The following is a 14,351-nucleotide window of genomic DNA, read 5'->3' as shown; positions in this document are numbered from 1 at the left end:
GAAAATAAAGTTCATAGTATGGGAGAAAACAAAGTGATTAGTGAAAACACGAGATGTTTCTCAACCAAAATATAAAAGTGTCCCTGTAATTTTTGAGACCCTTGCAGAAATGCCTAAAAAGGAAGGCAAAGACTGCTTGTCAGCAGTCTGTATATTATTTCATCATTAGAAAGGTTCCAGCAGTTGAACCATAGATTTATCTTATTTTTTTTAAATAAACTTTTGGTTTTCAGCCTTCTGAATGACCAGTTTCTCTGCCCACATCATAATGCTTAAAGAATAAATGATATGGGGTCTCTTCTACTGAGAGTCCATTAGCCAGTTCAGGAGTTTATTTTCCTTTTCTTACAGCAATGTGTTCATGTCAGTCCCTGATCCTGTGCAAGAAACTAATCATAAGCCATACATGTCTAGTGCGCAGATGAGTAAATTGGAATGCCTCCTGAAATATTTTGGTGTGTATCTGTGCTCTTGGTTTTATTTTGTATGGATGCCACTTCTTGCTTTCTCCTCCCTGCCTCCAACATACATGTACACATAATGTTAACTGAGAGAATCCAGCATCACTTCTGCCACTTCTAAACAGCACTAGACTTGGCCCCTTATAATCACAGAATGGAATTATTCTTCTTGCCCCAGAATCCATTATGTCCTATCGGGAAGATCCTAAAATTATGGGAATGTCCACAATTTACCTTGTACTCATCATTGACATGATGTGATGATAGGTTGCTTTTTCATATTGCTAGTGCATTGCTAGTGTGTGAAAATCTAGAATTTCCCTGCGTGCATTTTCCTTTTCTGTGGCATCTGAGGAATCAGGGCTGTCCTTATGAGAGCTGATCCAAAACTTGTTTGAATTTAAATTCTGCTTTTGAGGTGGGGAAGGAGAAAAGTTTTAGCCAATGGGCTATTGTTTATAGTCTTACATGTGATTGTTTGGTACCATGCTATGGTTTGAACGTACTTCTCCTGCCTTTCAATTTCTGCAGGAGATGAGTGTGGGATATGCTAATGGTATCCGTGTGATGAGCATGACGCACACAGGGGAACCTGGATTCATGTTATACATCCCTATAGAGGTGAGAGTAGTTCTAAGCTTAACCATTCAGAGCAATTCATGAGGCTTTAGTTTGAAAAGCTTCCACCTTAGCCAGCTGACAGTGAAGAGGCTGGTTTCCTACTTGTGGTGGCTATAGTTAATTTTCTAGGGTAGTACTCTAGAAGTATGCAGGTGGCTTTGATGGGAGCTTTTAACTCTAAAAGTGAAATTAGTGCTGCCTGAGTTTGCTTGTTAGAGGTGATACTGAATTATGTGGGAAAGGAAAATTGCTGAATAATACTTTTTTTTTTTTTTGGTCTTGGGGTACAAATCCTACTGTTCTGATGTTTACAATGCACGTATAAGATCAGGTATTTCTGTGGAGGCATTCACCCTGTCGAGTCTTGGCCTTGTGAAATTGTGGGACTGGAGAAGGTGGTGCTGGGAAACTAAACCAGATATAGTCAGAGATTATGGAAGCTGAAACATTATTTAAAGCCAAGACGAGAATAAAGCACTACAAGTGGAAAGAACTGGTAAATTAAGGGCAAACAAAAGGAAATGTTATTTCCTAGAGTCTGTAGTTAGTCTGTAGTAGTCACTGATATGGAAGATTGTCCCAGATTCTGGGTGGATTTTAAAGAGAGCAGCATAATTATACACTTACTTATAGTAGTGTTACCTCAGGCAAGGTAATGAAATTACTTGCTTCATTGCAGAATCCATTTGTTACAGGTGATGTGAAGTTTGCTTGCTTTGTCTAGCATTGCATCTTTGGCCAGATACGTTGTATGGGTTTTGCATTTCCTTTAAAGCGGAGCCCTAAAAGACAGCATATGGAAGTTTCCTTGGTAGTGCAGTAGAGTGACACACTTCTCTCTAGTATTATGTCTAATGGTAATTCTGAATTTGCTGACTCTTTCCTGTAGTATGCGCTGCATGTGTACAATGAGGTGATGAGCGTGGGACAGAAGTATGGCATCCGGAATGCTGGCTATTACGCACTCCGCAGCTTACGCATCGAAAAGTTCTTTGCATTCTGGGGCCAGGATCTGGACGCCTTCACGACTCCCATGGAATGTGGGCGAGAATTCCGCGTAAAACTGGAGAAGGTACAGTATGAAACTGGAACCAATTCTCTTAGCAGCATTTCCATTTGAGAATAGGAAGGGAATGTAGTATTGCAGCAGAGAACACAAAGCAATACTGGAATGAGAGGAAAGAACTTTTTAATGGGATAAATTCCCAATATAGATATTTTCTTAGAGAAGTAGAGAAGGTGTAGTGTGTGAAAATATTTCTAGCTTTATTAATGACTGATTCTGTTGGGCCTTGAAAGTGCTAGAAATTAGTACAAACACTATACATCCCAGCTAATGTGGTGCTGTCAGCATATTTGGTACATAACATGTTCTTTGCTGCTCCCACACAGATAAAGGCTCAGTGGAAATGAAAGGCAATCAGCACTTTGCAGGATTCAGTCCAATTTTTTATTGTTAGTGTTCCAATTATAGATTGGCACTTCACACCCTCCCCCCCCCCCCCCCCAAAAAAAAAAAAAAAAAATCACAGAAAAATTAGTTGACTGAATGCACAGGGTCACCAGTTCCACCACCCTTTTAGCATGCTGTGCAGAGTCATCTACTCCATGATAGAGGTGACAGGCTTACTTAAGTGAAGGAAGGACCACAATGGCTGGATGTCTTAGATCACTACAGTTCCCAAGTCACCTTCCTAGTCTGCTCCACTGGAATCAGAGGCCAGACCTTTGTTCTGCCTCAGGCCGGCTAGGAACTCAGAACCCTAAGACCCCTGTGTCAGCTTGAGGCTTCCTGACCCCTGGTCTTCACAGCAAGTTTCTCACAAGACTTGGGCTCCCAGTTCTAGAGCAGTCCATGTCGCAGGTCACCACTTGAGCCAGAGAAGAGCTCCCAAGATGAGCTGGCAGGAACACATGCAGAGTACTGCTCTTACCATGCTTGTGTTTTATTGTAACTTGGTCAAGCCAATAGTGAAACATTCAGAATTCAACAAAATCTGCATTTTCCAGCAAACAAAATAATATTGTTAGAAAATTCCCATACAATGGATCCCCTTTTTCCTATGTCCCTCAAAACATTAGGAAAATTTGGGTTTTGAAGCCTGAAAAACAGGGTTATTTGGATCCATAGTTTATGGCTCTACATGTCTTACCTTTGAATCCCAAACTACAATTCAGATCTGGCCTTTCAATAAGAACTGGTCTTTGTTTGTCCACTGGACAGTTTCCATTTAACTGAAATATTTTTCTGTATGTATTGGTGTGGGCTTTTAGGCTGAAGGCAGTATGGTGATCCTTGGGCAAAATTATGGGTGGTACAGAGGATGCCTTTTTTATTGTAGTATATTTAGTGAATTTAATTCTTGGGTCCTTTATTTGGGTCTTTTCCTTTGTTGTTTGAGTCTCCTGTGGGATTTTGTAAGGGCAGTATCAATTCAAGAACCACCAGCTTTATATCTGGAGGAGGGAAGCAACATCTGAGATCAGTTCAACTGCACAGGGAAGCCCTTGGAATGCCAGAGCCTGTGTATTGCAGGATCTATCTGTAAACGATTATTACTGTGTGGCAGAAGGTGGATTTAGATTGGAGTGTAAGCTTGGGTTCTGAAAGGGTTGATTTATTTTAAAATCTTTGTTATGAACTGATTGTGCTGCTCTAATTGTGGGCTTCACTTGCTTCATAGATGATTAAAACAAATATGTATGGAGTTTTTTGTTGTTGTTAAGGTTCCACAGTTGTTTGCGGGGATGTTCCTTTTACAACTAAGTATGTGTGGGGGTGAAAGCCATCTTGGACAGTAGCCAGTTGAGAAATGTGATCCCTTCTTGTCTCTTGTCAGATAGATATAAATTAGCGTACATTTCCTCATATACTAACTCAAATCATATGGCTGGGAAGTAAACGTGTTGAAAAGTGGAGAGATTTTTACCCTTGCTAGCAGTGGAGAATAAATCAAGCCCCACCCAGTTTCTGCTAGTGTGACTAGAACAGAGGATTGTGGGTAGAGATCTGGTTTCTATTCCTGATTCTACCTCTGGGTTTTATGACACTAGAGCAAGTAGCTGGACCTCTGCATTACAACCTCTGAACTGGAAATGCTAGTAACCTATCCCCCTTTTTGAGAAATGCCTTATTCCTCTTATTCCTATGTAGGTGGCTTCAAAGTGTCAAGTAGTATTTTTTTTAACTCCAGATAGAGGAGACGTTCTTCTCTCTTTCAGCAAACTGCTTGTGATACTGTACCACAAGAGAAAGACCTTCTGAAAATACGCAAAACAAACGAGGGGATCTTCCGGAACTAAGGGAAAGCAGGAGACTGAAAGAGAAGATAACATGTTAAGGCCATCAGTACTCACTCTAAAAAACAAAAGAAAAAATAACCCGTCTCATGTGTTACCCATAGAATGGAGCCACATGATAATAGATATTTCATTTCTTTATATTCTTAATTGTGTGCACAATCTGTCCTCCTGTTTATGAGAACATTACATCCTTGTGCCAAAACAGCACTTACAAAATGAAGGCGTAGCAGGGGACATACTCAAAAAGCCCTGACTTGTACTTTATAAAATATGGGAGAGGGCTGAAGCCAGTAATATTGCTAAAATTGGAATTATTATAGTGTGTGCACTATGTTAATGCCTGTTTTTTGTCACTTTTAATGCAATTTCGCAGTAGGAAACAAGGAAAAAGTAGTGCCCCATAAAGAGCCAACTGTCTATGAAACACTGTTTGAAACCTGTGCCTTTTTAATGTTTTGTTTTTGCAAAAGGTAAGTACCTGCTTTGATAGGGAAGGAATTGCTTGCTACAGAAGCCTAGAACGACTTTGTGATAAAAAGTATCTGTCCCTTAAAATTCAGCAGCTGATTCAGGTTCAAGTCACATGTCCTTCATTAGCAGCCCTTTCATTTTCTTTCCAGGGGACTGACTTCATTGGTCGGGATGCACTGATGCAGCAGAAGCAAAATGGTGTGTATAAGCGCTTCACCATGTTCATCCTTGAGGATCATGACACGGACTTGGACCTCTGGCCTTGGTGGGGGGAACCCATTTACCGCAATGGTTGCTATGTAGGTAAGACTACCAGCAGTGCCTACAGTTACACTCTTGAACGTCATGTCTGCCTGGGCTTTGTTCAGAACTTTGATAAGAAGACTGGGGAAGGGCTAGTGGTAACACCTGACTTTATCAATCGTGGCGAATATGAGATTGATATTGCTGGACAACGCTTCCAGGCTAAAGCCAAGCTCTATCCCTTCAGCTCCCTCTTCACACAGCGACGTCGGAAGGATGAGATGGAACTGAGCAGCTACCAGGGAAAGTAACAACATCTGGTTATGTGCCTCTGAAGCTTGTCACCATTCTCCTCTGGTTTCTGCTCCTTATACCTTTTTACCCATATGGCTCTTCCTTCTTTTGTCTTTCAGGTTTTAAACCTTTTGGAAATGTTTAAATTTTGTATATTTTATAGCTTAAGTTTTCACTTTCCCACCCCCGCAATCTTTAATCCTTCTTTAATCCTTCCTTTGTCATGCTCCTGCATAACCCTGTGGCAGAAGCGTGGCATTGTGTTTCATCCAAGAGGCCATATGGAGTACGTCAGAAAGCTCACAGGGGAGTAAGCAACTTGAAAGGCCATATTCCAGTGGCCATACTCTTTGGATACTCTTCAAATCCAGAATGTCAGATGTGTGCTGGCCTGTAATTCTGGCTTCTTTTGTCCCCTTTGGCTGAACTCTTATGCGACTAGACCCACAGATTGCAGTGGAGTTGCCAAACCTTTCATAATGTGCACGCAGGGCCTGTCTTGGGAGTGCTTATTAACTGCTTGGTTCCACTGAGATCCTGCTGACAATTCTCTTGTTTCAGAGAGGTCAGTTTACTGTTTTAAAGGGGTCAGCAATAGAGTGATCAGCTACCTCACTGGCATAAAACGCAACCACAGCATAATGTGAGCAGCAGTGAAGTTACCAGTTTTGCTGGGTTCCAGCTGGTCCTGCCCCTCACTTGTCATCCATCCCGGCAGGGCTGTGGGGCCCCGGGGTCGGATCATCCTCTTCCCCACAAGGGAGTGACTTGAACGGTTTTGGTCATCAGGCTACTGAAATAACAAAATTGGTTTTGATAAGTTTCCCCCCACCCCCTTGGTTTGGGACACTGAAAAGGATTGACTTTTTCTGGGCAAGTGAAGATCAGTATGTTTGCTCTACCAAGAGGCAGGCCTATTTTGTTTTGTTTATTTGGTTTTAAAAAAAAAAGTCTACCTCCAACAAAGATAGACACCAGATTCTTTGCTATTCACAATAGTGTTTTTTCTTTCTCTGGTTTTGCTCTGTGACTGCTGCAGCATACTTCACTGATTTATGCAATAAGCATGAGTTTTTGAGATCTCCAGTGGTTTGTGAAATTAAAGCAAAGAAAAGGAAGGAGTCTTGCATTTTCAGCTAGTGGGGAGGGGGTCAGCCAGCAGCAGCATGTTGCCAGTCACTTTAAAATTAGAGGAGGAGGACATAAGATTGGTCCTTGGAATTTATTCTTGGAGCACTGCACAGGCAATACTCTACTTCTGACTGGAGGAAGGGTCTATCTCCAACTTCCTCTGACCCAGGAAGAATTGTTTCCTGTCTCTCATCAAATCTATACATTTCTGTCTGTCTTCTCAAAATAATAATTCAGCTGAAAGTTGTGGGCTCATATGCCAGGCCCAGAGGTTTTAAAAGAAAATGTAATCTTCAAATTGATCGGCACCAGCAAAACACAGCACAGACACTCACATGGACATAACAGATTCTGGAAGTGGTATCCAAGCACTCAGAACCTAACAGGCATGCATTGATTATGAAGAACTAAGATAGAATGGTGAGAAAAGGGATGAAGGATGTTAAACTGTATTGGGATTCATGATGAAAAGAAGAGGCAGTCTAGCCTGGAGGCGGGACTTCAGTTTACTTCCTGTGAATATCTGTTTCCTTTCCCCAAGGAAGCCCTCTGGGCTGAACCTGTCAAATTTTTAAATAGCATTTGGGTTTCCTTCAGAATAATATTATTTTATTTATAACACATTTCCTTCTTTCAGGATTCCAGAGTGTTTTTAAGCTTACTTACAGGAATAAATTGTCTAAAGTTTATACTTCAGACACCTCATGAGTATAATATAAATAAATGTCTGTTTGACAGGTCACAGCAAATAGTAAGGTACAAAACAGGAGTAGAATACTGCATCTGATTAATACAATTTACGTAATTTGACCAGTAATATTGGTTGTGAAGTTTGAACATACTGGGATTTGCTCTGTATTTCATCTAAAAGTTTCACAAGGTTTCTATAGCAAATGATCAGAATCTTTGTTTCACAGCCCCTCCAGTGGCATAATAAATGCATACAGAGTTTTGTTCAGAACTGCTATAGAGGACTGTCACCTTATGAATCACCAGTGTTATGTTCTGTAGAATGCTTAACTCTCTTTGGAGGTCTCCCACTGAAATAACACTCAGTCCTGACTTGTTTCGGTTCGATAATCATACTGTTGACTGATGAGCCAGGATGAAGTTTTACCACTTGGCACCCTGCAATACTCAGAGAAAAGTCTTAAAAACTTTCCTCTTATTTAGCACAAAGACACTTTGTGTGTGGGAATGCATCAGCCATTCTGTGCAAGAGGGACAGTGTAAAATATTGTACACAATAAGGGAGAACTGAATTAGCAGAGTATAACTACCCAAGTTGGTGTTTGGTCAGAACGCCGTTCAGCTGCTTATCTGGAGTGACAAGGCAACACTTTAACGTAACCATAACGAAAGAGTAGTGGACGATTGAAAACAAACTCCTAACCAAGGCTAACCTCACCTAAATCAATGGAAAATTACTCTTGAAAGTCAGAATAAAACTTCACTGGTGTAAATTACATCTGCTTTAGGTGTTTCCTGTCTGTATCCATACTGAAGTAGCTGTTTGCTTAAGTAGTGAGTGTTATCACACCTTACTATGTACATCTACCCTTGGATAGTTGCATATCCATCCATTCCGGATCCTGATGTACATTAGTATAAAAAACAGATGTAAATTATGCCAGGGTATGTGTTCATCATTCTGTGCCCATGACAAAACCTGGTTCAGACTACAGCTAAAACCAGTAGCTTAGTAGTACTGTGCCCTCATTGCTTTGCCATGCTTTTTAAGCAATATTTTAATTTTAATCCTGTTTTTCCCCTTTCATAAGTACAGTTCTCTGGCCCTATAGAATCTCTGTGGGAAAACATTTTAAATAAGATATGGCTTCCATAGCCTCAGACAGGTCAGTATCTATAAACCTGTCTATTAAAAAAAGTGACTTGTGACCTAACCCTCTTCAAGAGTTCATTTCCACATTGCTCCAAATCTGCTTAATCTGACAGTACCAGCATAAAGGAATAAAATACTTTGTAATGGTATCCCACAAATATAATTCTGTCTGGGTTGCTCTGTTCTTGCTGAGATTGCTGAGGTTAAGTGTTAAATTCTTACTATTTTGATCCTAGAAGTGAGATATGGTTTGGCCTGTAATACTAGCTCTGGCTTCCTCTCTCATTACCAATTCTCTCCTTTCTTTACCTCCCCAACTCTTTAGATACTGTTCAAATCTAGTTTGGTTTTTTTCTTGATAGATATTTGTCTTTTGTGCTGCTGCTGATTAATTTGACTTTGGCAACTTGAATCCCAGCCAGAGAGACAGTGGATTTTAAACTACACAACCAGGCACTGAGGTCAAAGACTGAAGTTGTGGCTTTTCCATAAAGTTTTAATACCCTTAAAGGGAAATGGCAGTTTGTTTGTTTGTTTGATTCATATGTAATCATTCTAATCTCTGTATTAATAACAAAAGGTAAATTACTAAAGGATTTTAGAAGTTGTTTTTGGGACTTGTGCATGATCCATTCCTAAAACTCTTAATGGAAAAATAATCTGAAGTGTGGAAACTGCAGCAGCTTTTGCATTTCCAACTATTGCCTTTGGGCAGACTTAGTATTTGTAAATGATTTGTTGACCCCCACTCCAGCCAGCTCTTTTCCAGATCCCTTTATTGGTCTGTTTCTGCATCAAGCTTAAACTCTTTAGTTTCAAGAGTCTAGATCGCTCTTGCCAATACCTATAACTCAGCCTTTATCTTTTTCTAAACCTCCTTCCTCATTCCCATGATTTTTGCTTAATCCTTCTGGACTCCACATCTATTTTCATGCTACCCATAGTCCATCTGGGCCCTGCAATCTGTTACCTATCTTGGCTTGCCTTCCATTCGTCTGTCTGTTTATGCTTTGCATTAATTACTGTGTTCTCAGGGAATCGCATCATCCTTGTCCATTTCTCCCTCCTCAACCTGTTGTCAGTTCTAGTAAACAGATGGCAAGTTCTCTGGTCAAGGAGTACTGCTTCTGAGGTTTTTTGTATGAAGAATTACTTTGCAGGACACATGCTGAATTGTAATGATGAACGCAGACAGAATTAGGACAGCGTTATCCAGGAGACGAGAACAAGCATGATCTCCTGATACCATTTTTTTTTCCTACCAACTTGCATTTAAAAAAAAAAAAAGAAGAGGGAAAATCAAGCAAAATTGGGTGTCATGGTGGAAATATATTTATGTAATGGAGTACTTGAAGCACCGATTTATATGTTATTGACACATTCTAGTGAGAAGCGCCTAATGATAAAAGCACAATGTCAGTATCTTTAAACCTGTCCTTTTGTCATGCATTTGCTAAATTTAATGGCATGGTTTTATTTTAATAAAAGCAAACACTCTACAAAAACAAACCAGTTTCTATATGAGACACAGGAAAGCTTGCAAGTACAAAAGTTTTTTCTTATTTTTAAAAATAAAATTAGGATCATGGTGAGTACAACAAAATATTCATAAATTTGAGATTTCTGCCATCTCAGGTTATTTTTCTAATGTTTGTTATAGCGCCTATGGAGGCAACTAATTTGGCTAAGCTTTAAAAGGTGTTCTGGTTTAAATAAATTCTCAAGACATTGTAGGGGGATGTACTTAGAAAATCTTGCTTAAACAGTTGAATATTCAAAGCTTCACTCTTGGTGTGTTGAAGGTCCTTAGTAGGTATAATCCTTGCTGATTTTTTGATGGAAGAAATGCATTAAATTATTCTAAATGCCTCAATGATTTAGGTTAGGTGCTGTAGTGATAAACGTAATGACTGCTGTTTACTTAAAATCCATGTACAGTACTTGGGGAACAGGCAGAAATGTCAGCAGGGACTATTAAGCAAACACTTCAGTGCAGTGAAAATTACCAGAGTGCTATTTGTTAATCTCCCTTTGCTACAGATGTGGAATTGTGCAAAAGCGCTCACAGAATAAAATCAGTAGAGAAACATCTAGCTAGCTACACAGTCCGTGTATTTTAAGCATTTACCTCTGCCTGTGTGCACTCATTTCTTTCCTTTTTTCCCTGTAAGTGGAATTATGTGGTTAAGGAAGGTGTAACCCTTGTTTCTGGTATTGTAATTAAAGGAAAGCATCTGCTGCATAGAGCCCACCAGTGCCTCATTACTTACCAGAGTTTAGAAAAGAAAAGAAAATCCTTCCCCTGAATGCTGGGGATCAGGAAATTCAGAAGTTAAGGTTTTTTTCAGGAGCGTAAACTTGACTGTGGAGCACTTCTGTCCACTTACACTTTCTGGCAGCTTATGAATATAACTTACAGATGTCTCGACTCATTTGTATTTATGGGGCACATCTACATTACATTTCTTCGCTAGGCCTGCCACCAACAAAATAAGCCTCACCCACTCACTCCTACTTGAGAGTGCTTAAGATAAGCAGTTCAACTATAGAGGTGGCTCAGAGTCGCCTGAATGTCTTCCTTTCCCCACTGCACCCCACCCTCAGCTCAGTGCCATTCGCAGACTCTTCCAGGACTGAGAGCAAGTGTGATGCCTCAACCCCTGTCTGCTTTTGGGATGCTCCAGAGCTGTTCACACAATTTAATTGCTGCTCTTGGGTGCTTCTGAGTGAGAATAAATAAACCAGAGTTTATATTATCAGCAGGAGAGCCTGGTTTGGAAGAAGTGTACATATGTGCTTAATGTTCCACTTTATGGCATTACTGATGAGTATACTTATACTGGAGTTGTAATATGAAGTATTTAGTGTTTCTGTACTGCAGGCATAATAGCAACCATCTAAGATGGCCCAGTTTTAGGTACAAATACCATAGTCTCTTTACTTATAAGAAGGTACAGTCATCAAGGACATAATGACTGTGTTGGTAAGAGACACTGAAGAAAGGTATGTATGATTATTATCAGTCAGCTTCCTGAACAATTGAATTTGACACTACAGCCAGCAAATAATTGATCTGTGTGATTGTGGCAGACTTGAGTAGCAGTGATTTAGGCCATCATGATGAGGCATGATCCTGCTTGTTGTGTAGAAGTACTGAAGCCAGAGACTGTGCCATCTCAGTGACATGGGTAAGATCCTTTTTACACTGCAGTGTGTTAAAACATATTGGGGCCAGCAGGTTTTCCTGCCAGCGCCTAAGTCTAGCTCTTCTGAGTTCATACCTTTTTGCTGTGTGTTGGATTCTGCTGTTAGGATTATATGTTCATGTGAGCTTATCTCTACCAGGTCTCATACTGGTAGAGCTCTGGTATTGATTGCTGCCATGGGTATAGACAGCTCAATACAAACCTTTTCAGAGGGTTACATGCATCTGGGTTTTCCCCAGCATGTCCTCCTTTTTGGGTCATCTGATATCTGTCCGGGTGAGTTTTTGAAATCTGAACAAATGTCCAGGATTTTGCTCTGCTCCGCTGGCAGGAGTGGGCAGTGGGGAGCTGCGCAGCTGGGCTAGTGGCACTGGGGGCCAGTGCCCATGGTCGTGGGGGCAGGGTGCTTGTGAGACTGCTTGGGAGAGAGGGGGCATAGCCAGGCCACCTTGCACAGTGCACTAACCCAGCCTGGGATAGTGGGTGCTACAGGCATTCCCTCCAGCCTATGCCCAGGCTGGACTCACTGTGCTGCCACCCGCACGAGCCACAGCTGCTGCACTCTGGCCCATTTGGGACTGGGGCAGCTGGGGGCCCCCTCCAGCAGACCATGAGGGCTGTGGGTCAGGAGTGAGGGGCCCGGGTGGGGAGTGAGGGGCCCTAGGGGGTGGAGGGCTGTGCTCACCGGGTGCTGCTGGGCAGAGGGGCGATCCCTATTGCCCCATGCTGCATGGAGGGCTCTGCACGCCCCCCCATGGGTGCCCTGCCTGGGTCAGCTCCAGCCCTTTAAGAAAAAAACCCCAAGAAGAGCCCTGGGATTCACTGCTCCTGGTGTGGCCTTGGGGCTTCGAGAACTCGTGTAGAGCCCCCTGCGCAGCAACGGGGATCACCCCCCAGCAGCAGGAGCAGTATGTCCAGGGGTTTTTTAGGGTTTTTTTTCTGAAAGGGCAGTTGGCCTGGGCAGGGCTCCCATGGTGGGGCTGGGAGACCAAGGGGGAGGCTCGTGCAGAGCTCCCCGTGCAGCGTGGGGCAGTGGGGGGCTGCGGGGGATCATCCCCTGACAGGCAGCACCCACTGTGTCAGGGCTTTTTTTTTTTTAACAAGTGCCGGCAGCTGGGGCAGCCATTGCCAGACTAGGAGAGCCAAATCTCTGAATTAGATTCGGCTGAATCTAATCAGGATTCGAATCGGCCGGATCCGAAGCAAATACTAGCCGCTTTGTGCAGGCCTACTTGGTAAGAATCTTCTTGTTTTTAAGGTCTGACTGGATCATCATTTATGTAACATCTTTGTTAGGAGGCCATTTCTTTTTTGCCCCAGCTCCCTGATAACATTAACAGCTTCTAGGTTTGGCAGACCCACATCACTACTACTATAGCCCATGTTTTAAGGGGAACTAAAGGGTGCAGCATAAGCACTTCCTCTTTCCCTGGTTATTGCCAGAACTGCACTGTCTACGACATGAGACGGAATGATTCTTTGAGCAGACTGCCACCATCTGAACTCTGTATAGAGTTAGGCATCTCATTTTGTGTGGCATTCTTAGGGTGCGTGCGAGAATGAAAACAAATTTTTTTGCCCATCAAAAATGTCATCCTTTTAAAATCTACATTTTTTCCTCCAAGGTACTGAGTTTAAAGGGCTGGGTAGAAACTTTTTTTCAAGTTTTTAAAATGTCAAGCTTTTCTACTACAGGGCAGTAGTTTTGAAGCTGTGAAAACATTGATAATAGTGCCAACATCGATAATAAACTGTGAAAACAATACATAGTGCCTTACACCCATGAATGTCGTGCAATGGATGCAACTGATGCAGGACAGACCTACAGCCAACTACATTAGCACTTGAATTCCCCATTCATTACAAACCACTTCATCTTTTCTTCCAAAGAGAGTGAGCCTCCTAAGGTGAAAATAAACTGGCCGTTTCCAGAACAAATAATTATTTTAACCCCTTTGAACTCTGTGAATGTAATAAAATATAATTATCACTATAAAATACTTTCCAATGTCATCTTTTGTGTAGAGCAGCGGTCTCATCTCTGTTTAGTTGTTAAAATACAGAAGATGCTAATAACAAGCCATTTCATGTGGGGGACATAGCTGTTCTCATGTGCATATGAAAAGGTGGACTTGCTGTTCTCCACTGATGCCATGTTATGACCTAGCCTTGTATGCTGTATATTATGCTTCATTTCAATTAATATTTTCTGTTTGCTGTTAGTTTAAATGTTACTAGCCTTGTATATTAATAAAGAATCATTTTAACTACTTTTGATGCAGAACTCAGTGGACTGTTCTTTTTGCAGAAGAGCCCAATCACGATGATCAGGTTTCTGCCTACTATTAGTATCAACACAAACTTTGGCAAGTGCGTATGTGGCTGAGGTGAGTAGGTATTTCTGTGGTTCCCTCTGGGGAGCACAAAAAAGAGGACACCTGTCAGGGGGACACCTTACTCCCAACCTATAGCCCTCTGGCACTTCCAGTGTCCCTTATTCCCGTGGAGGAGTCGAAGGAATTGCATGTTTCACTCTTGATCTGAGATGGTTTGGTCCAGGAGCATGGTAAATTATGAGTGGTTCATCAGATACCCTTATCCTGCAGTTGTTGCATCTAACGTTCCCTGCCCCCTGGGCCAAACAGTAGCAGGGCAAGCAGTGCTGTTGGCACAGATGTCACTTGCCCTCTTGCTGTTGAAGGTTGTCCCCATGGGGCCTACAGGGTGGCATGGGGAACTGCTGCTGTCCCAGCTATCAAGATCAGAGTCAGAGCTGCA

General features: G+C 41.8%; 1 protein-coding gene across 4 annotated transcripts in view; it reads left to right on the top strand.

The window, feature by feature from the left end:
• The window catches only part of PDPR (pyruvate dehydrogenase phosphatase regulatory subunit), a 40,366-nt gene extending 26,523 nt beyond the window's left edge, over positions 1 to 13,843 (top strand). For all 4 annotated transcript variants that reach the window (XM_019497302.2, XM_014597061.3, XM_059713720.1 and 1 more), the window contains 3 exons: positions 993 to 1,082; positions 1,972 to 2,154; positions 5,006 to 13,843. In XM_019497302.2, coding sequence (XP_019352847.1) covers positions 993 to 1,082; positions 1,972 to 2,154; positions 5,006 to 5,410 — 678 coding nt within the window. In that variant the 3' untranslated portion in view covers positions 5,411 to 13,843. The remainder of the gene's footprint in view (positions 1 to 992; positions 1,083 to 1,971; positions 2,155 to 5,005) is intronic.
• Positions 13,844 to 14,351: the final 508 nt, after the last annotated feature.

The sequence above is a fragment of the Alligator mississippiensis genome, chromosome 10 (assembly GCF_030867095.1).
Source record: "Alligator mississippiensis isolate rAllMis1 chromosome 10, rAllMis1, whole genome shotgun sequence".
Taxonomy (NCBI): Eukaryota; Metazoa; Chordata; order Crocodylia; family Alligatoridae; genus Alligator; species Alligator mississippiensis.
The sequence above is the reverse complement of the archived record's forward strand: the minus strand, read 5'-3'. Positions and strand labels throughout refer to the sequence as shown.